Raw genomic sequence first — 5,864 nt, forward strand, 5'->3', positions numbered from 1 at the left:
ACACTTTTGAATCGACGAACTTTTCTTGAAATTTGGGAACATTTGTTGAAATTCGTGAACATTATTAAAAATTTAAGAACATTTTTTGAATTCATGAAAATTATTAAAAAAATCATGAACATTTTCTAAATTCACGAACATTTGTTCAAAACATGAACATTTTTTTAAAATCATGAACATTTTTTTATTCCGCGAACTTTTTTTTTCAAAGTCTTGAACATCTTTTGAATCTGCAAACATTTTGTGAATCCACTAACATTTTATGATTTCCCGAACATCGTTAAAAATCATGAACATTTTTTGAATTCACAAACATTCATTTGAAAATTCGCATTTTAATTTTTTTTTGGAACTTTCTTATGACCCTAAAATATTTGGATGAAGAAAAAACGAAAAGAGCAAAGAAAAAGAAATGAAAAAAACGCATACAGGCCTTGATTCCCCGCGAGTCTAGCCGGGTTCACAAGAGCAGAAGTTTCTCAAAAAAGAAAAACAAGCAGAGAAGAAGATGAATAAATGATGCACAAGAGGAAGAGACCTTTTCTCTAAAAAACGATGCAAGGGGAAAGTGGATAGCAGCTGGCTGCTTCGTGTGTTTCTCCTCAAGATTTTTCAGATTTTGGCCCCGTCAAACTCGAGGAATTCTCGCTCATATAGGTTACCATCATGCCAGCTCTCCACAGTAAACACAGCCGGCCGGGCAAAGATGCAACAATGTATAACACCTAAAGAACCAAACAATTCCCTAGGAAAATGTATATACAAGAATTTACAGCACAGCTGAAGATCATGCCACGCGCATCATCTCACAACACAACAACTATACACACTCCCATTACCTAAAGGGAAAAAAAAAAAAGTACTACCACCACACAAAATTACAGAAGCTCCTAGTAGACTTGAAACAGGAGAGGCACAGACAAAAACGGCGTGCGATACCTACTTATATACTGACGAAAAAGAAGCAAAAGACGACGGCATTATCTACACTTCGAGGCGTGTGATTTCGAAGGAGACCGACGGACCTGACGCCGACGACCCGAACGACCCTTCCCGCTCCACCGCGTACGCCACCAGTAGCTTCACCACATGCCTGTATCGCCTGCGGTACGTCGGGAACTTGGACATGCTCCTCACTATCCCCACCATCCTGCCAGCAGATCAACAGCAGCGTCAGAAAAAAGAGAACGACAACGAACTGAAATTCTACAACAGAAACAAGCAGTTGCAGGAGACAGCGCACCTTCTACTGATCGCCTGGATCTGCGCGGTCCTCACGGGATCTCGGGGGGTCTCGGCGCCATTATCCCACGCATCCGCAGTGGCAGCAGCAGAACTGCCACCGACGAAAAGGGTCGACTTCTCCAGGAACCTCACCTCCTGCTCGGTCATCTTGAGCACCTGTATCTGGTCCTTGAGCACCAGCACGGGGTGGAAGAACCAGTCCAGCAGCAGGTCCTGCGGCCGGTTCTGCTGGTCGACCTCCACGCCGTTGCCGAGCAGCAGCCCCGCGGAGCCGGCCTTGATCGACTGCAGGACGGTGCACAGCATGTCATAGGAAGGCAACCCCAGGTTTATCGTCTCATTGCCACCGTCTTTTGTTCTCAGCCACTCGGTCAGGTCCACGCTGGTTATGACATTCAGGTTCAGTAGGTCCCTGCCCCTCTGCTCGCATGACTTCATAACGTTTTCCCATATCTGCAGATCAAGGAGAATGAATGATTAGGGATTCAGGCAGGACTTGGCATTCAAAATGAAACACCATGTGCACTGCGGTGTAGAAATTTTTTTGGTGGCACCTTTTATTTGTTCTAAAATATATACATAGTGCAAAATCTGGTAATGTTGGAATTTTTGTACAGACTCATCTATGATCTACTCCCTCCGTAAAGAAATATAAGAGCAAACGCTCTTATATTTCTTTACGGAGGGAGTAGTATCTATTATATTTTCAAATAACGCTAAAAGAAGCTTCCAGTTTGCTCTGAGAATATAGAAATTCCAACATTGATCGGAGAGGAAGGTGTAAAAGAACAATACTACGTATTTGGGTTGGTACAGTTTTTTTTTGGAAAAGGAGGCTTGCACCCGGCCTCTGCATCTGAACGATGCATGCAGCCATATTATTAGAAGTCTCGAAGTAGCACAAAGTCTTAGATTCATTACAGCTCGCAAGCGGAGCAAAGAAAATATAAAAAAAACTCAATACCACAACCGGTATGTATAATAGGACAAGATCCCTATTTAGGTTGGTACTCCCTCCGTAAACTAATATAAGAGCATTTAGATTACTACTTTAGTGATCTAAACGCTCTTATAGTAGTTTACAGAGGGAGTACATATTAGACAAAAACTGCAATAGATATGCTTATGTTTGCGTTATACCTTTTTTGGGGGAAAGGGGGCTGCCAAGCTTTCATATCCTTTAATCAAAGTCTATATTCTAGTTGTGGCCACTGCCGTGGTCAGTAGCTACCATACAATCTTGTAAGTTCAATAGGCCAGCATTGCTTCTTTTGAATAATAGATTCAGCAGTTATGCTGTTCAACTATTCCTTATGTTATGCCAGCCTTGCTTACAACACTTCCTCAATTACAACTAGCTCGCCTAATCTAAGAAACCATGGACCCGGTCCAACAACTAGCAGATGCTTAGCAATCCCTTGTTTGATGGTACCGTTTCATTAATGGCATTACTATACTTGGGACTAGCTCACCCAATCTATGAGAGCATGGATGCGAGAATAGAAATGTATCGCCATGCATCAAAGAGGAAGCATGGATTGAAAAGTGTATCCATTTCCTTTTCTTTCCGGACATGTGAACAACATTGATGTCACTGAAACAATGAATGCACTTATTGCCAAGTTTTAGTATCTTCCAGAAATTTTGCTCAAAGAGGGAGCTGCATATAGTGAAGTTTCTTGGCGTTTTTGGTGCAATAAGACGGGCGTTGGTTGGTAAGAATTAAACATAGGGGTGACAAACAGACCTGGACCATTTTGACCTCTTGTATCGCCTCTCTGACGGACCTCGCCGGAACCAAAGTGGGAACCAGCATTGCTGGTGCTTCACTGGATGAACTAGGGTGCTCACCTCCCCTGACAGAAACATTTGGCCGGACCGAGAACTCCGCGGAATCGGACAGTTTCCTCTTCCGATAGGAAGGCCTGGTGGAAAACATTTGCACCGTGAGGAATGAATAAAGCAGCACACAACAAAGTACAGTACTAGCTACAAACCCAAAGTTTTCAAAAACAGCAGTGGAGAACACTTTACTTTGGGAGAACAGTGCCTTCGCGAAGGTAAAGCCAGTCGTTGGTGTACTCGTCAAACTCGGCGACCATGGTCACCACGTACGAAGCCCCCCGCCGGAACGACTTCTCCTGCGACGACGAACAAACTTCCACATCAGGCAATCTCTTTCGCGAATAGTATGGAATTGGACACGAAGTGGGAGACGGGCAAGAAATGGCAGTGGCAAAGAAAGAGACCTGGTAGACGATGACCGCTCCGTAGAGACCCACGAAGATGCTGGAGACGACGGCCAGCAGGACGCTCCCGACCACCACTAGGGGCCAGAAAAGGATGGCGAGGCCGGCGATGGGCACGCAGACCGGCTCCAGGAAGGGGCCTTCGCGGCTGATGAGGTCGTGCAGCAGCCTCTGCCAGCCCTTGAAGAGCATGTAGGGGCTCTTGATCAGCGCGATCACCGTGTAGAGCGGTATGTCCACGATCAAACCCAGGAGGCCGACGAGTATGCACGACGGCACGTCCAACAGCCTGCACAAACACCACAACACATTTTCTTTTCAGGGTGATTTTTGGCGTGCACTGCTAGTTCACCATCACTTTCATTGTCCAGCTTCAAGCAACTGTAATTATAATGTGATGTGCAGTGATCATGACCGGAAGATCGACCAACATTTTACAGGCTTTACTATGCTTCATTAAGTCTAAAACGGCATGCTGCCACGGCATGTTTTTCTTGTCAGCTGTCGCACAAGATCACAGTACGGAACAAAACATCCTTGTCACACAAGATCACAAATATATTTATCTAACAAAGATCTTGAATAGCTTTAGACAGGTAATCCAGTGCTAATTTATCATTATATGGTCTAACACGATAACAATGAATACCTTATGGAGAGGGGTTCGCGGTCCTGGGCGCACTCGCGGAGCTCCTTGAGGTAAACGGGGTAGGAGTGGAAGCACATGTCCGCGAAGTCCCTCACCACCGTGCAGCTGCCCTTGATCGTTCCCCACGTCCCGTCCTGCACCCGGCGAGAAACCAAAATCATCCATTGATCTCTCACTCACTTTTCACAGCTAACAGCGGCCGGTCGTCCCTTTTGAACTTACCACAATGCCATGCACGAACTTCTTGGCCTCGCTCTCCTGCCGGAACGCCTCGAAGGTCGAGATCCACGGCGTGAAGAAGCCGTAGCCCAGGGCCACCAGGGCGCTCCCGAAGATGCCCAGCCCAAGCCACAGCCCGAACAGCACCGGCAGCGCGATGGCCACCGCCAGCTTCAGGCCCGCGTTGATGCGGTCCGTCCTGGGTTCAGAATGCAGAGGAACGCAATCAGTATCTCAGGTGGTGGTCGGATCATTTGATTCGCCACTAAAAATTTGGAAAATTGGCAGCAGAATCTGGTCCTCAAAACCACGGCCAAGGCAGAATTAGACCTGAACTGAACATTCAGCACAAGGGATCGGAGGCTCGGAACCAACAAAAATGCTCTGTTTCCAGCCCACGGAAAAACACAAGAACGAAAGAAGAATGGGCTTACTTGATGAGCGAGTAGATGGTCCACCAGACGTGCGCCGGGAAGAGCACGAGTATGACGCCCACGTTCCCCAGTATCATCAGCGCCGCCGCCACCGGGCCGACCACCATCGCTGCACACCCATTTTCCCAAGAAAGAGCAGAACAATAAGCCACACCGGCAGAAACTCGGGACGGGACCCCATGGCAAAGCAAAGACGCGAGGAAGCAGATACATGCCTTTGATGCCGCCGAGCAAGAAGGCGGCGCAGAAGGAGAAGACCACGTAGGCGACGCGCAGCGAGTCGTGCATCGGCCCCATGGGCTCCGCGTACTTGCCCGCCACCCACGCCTTCACCGTGCCCATCGATCGCCCCCGCCGCGCCGCGGCTCCTTCACGTCCAGGCCGCCAAGACCGGCGAGCCGTGCCGGCAGTCCCCCGCAAGAATCAAGAACAGCTGCAGCTTTCTGCCGCTTTGGCGGGACGGAGAGCACAAAGGGGGGAGAGGACAGAGCAAGATAGATAGAAAAGAAAAGCTCTGGCCCTCGCTTTCGCGGGAATCTGCGACCGGCGCAGGTGGAGCAAAAAACTCAGCTTGCGTGAGAAGCCGTATGGGGAAGAAAAGGCGCTTATAAGGGCTCTTGATCCGCCGGCCGGGCGGGTCAAAATGGCGGCCGCGCTCTCGTTCCCGCTCGCCCGTGAGTTGAGTCGGACGAAATGTTGCGAGGAGAAAGAAAGAAGACGCGAGAGGGAGAGGGAGAGGGGAACTGGGAGAAGTTTCGGGGGTTTTGCCTTTCGGATTTATTTAAATTTTTTGCGGAGGTGTTAACTGCCGGGACGGAAGGAGTTTTGTCCGTTTGTCTGGATAGTTTCGACTGGTGCGCGCCGTGACGTACGTAGTAAGTTGCTAACGGCGTTAGCTTGAAAGGAGGTCAAAGTTGACGGTCAAGGAGACAGTTTAGTGACCGTGGCCGTGTGGTAAGCGCTGAGGTTTGCTTTGATTGCTGCCATTTTTGGTCATCATCCATCTTTTTTCATAAAGGACATCTCATTCTATTGATATTTTTTTTGCGGGCAATTCTATTGATATTT

At 48.0% G+C, this 5,864-nt stretch overlaps 1 protein-coding gene across 1 annotated transcript; it reads right to left on the reverse strand.

Moving 5' to 3' along the window:
* Positions 1–702: 702 nt before the first annotated feature.
* LOC109758989 (uncharacterized membrane protein At3g27390) lies at positions 703–5,517 on the reverse strand. The gene is made up of 9 exons (XM_020317836.4): positions 5,012–5,517; positions 4,797–4,905; positions 4,366–4,561; positions 4,144–4,277; positions 3,495–3,783; positions 3,280–3,386; positions 2,993–3,170; positions 1,244–1,698; positions 703–1,150 (listed from the first exon to the last, which is right to left on the reverse strand). Exons 1-9 carry the CDS (start codon positions 5,136–5,138, stop codon positions 985–987), a joined length of 1,761 nt encoding a protein of 586 aa, XP_020173425.1. The 5' UTR covers positions 5,139–5,517; the 3' UTR covers positions 703–984.
* Between the last annotated feature and the right edge of the window lie 347 nt (positions 5,518–5,864).

This window comes from Aegilops tauschii, chromosome 2, assembly GCF_002575655.3.
Source record: "Aegilops tauschii subsp. strangulata cultivar AL8/78 chromosome 2, Aet v6.0, whole genome shotgun sequence".
NCBI classification, from domain to species: Eukaryota; Viridiplantae; Streptophyta; class Magnoliopsida; order Poales; family Poaceae; genus Aegilops; species Aegilops tauschii.

Bases quoted from the DNA above. Each gene is read 5' to 3' on its own strand.
- LOC109758989 (XM_020317836.4), bottom strand. From the start codon at position 5,138: ATGGGCACGGTGAAGGCGTGGGTGGCGGGCAAGTACGCGGAGCCCATG. The intron at 3,171-3,279 runs GTAAAGTGTTCT...GTTTTCCACCAG, and splicing joins GAAGGCACTGTTCTCCCAAA to GCCTTCCTATCGGAAGAGGA. The intron at 1,151-1,243 runs GTGCGCTGTCTC...ATCTGCTGGCAG, and splicing joins ATCCAGGCGATCAGTAGAAG to GATGGTGGGGATAGTGAGGA.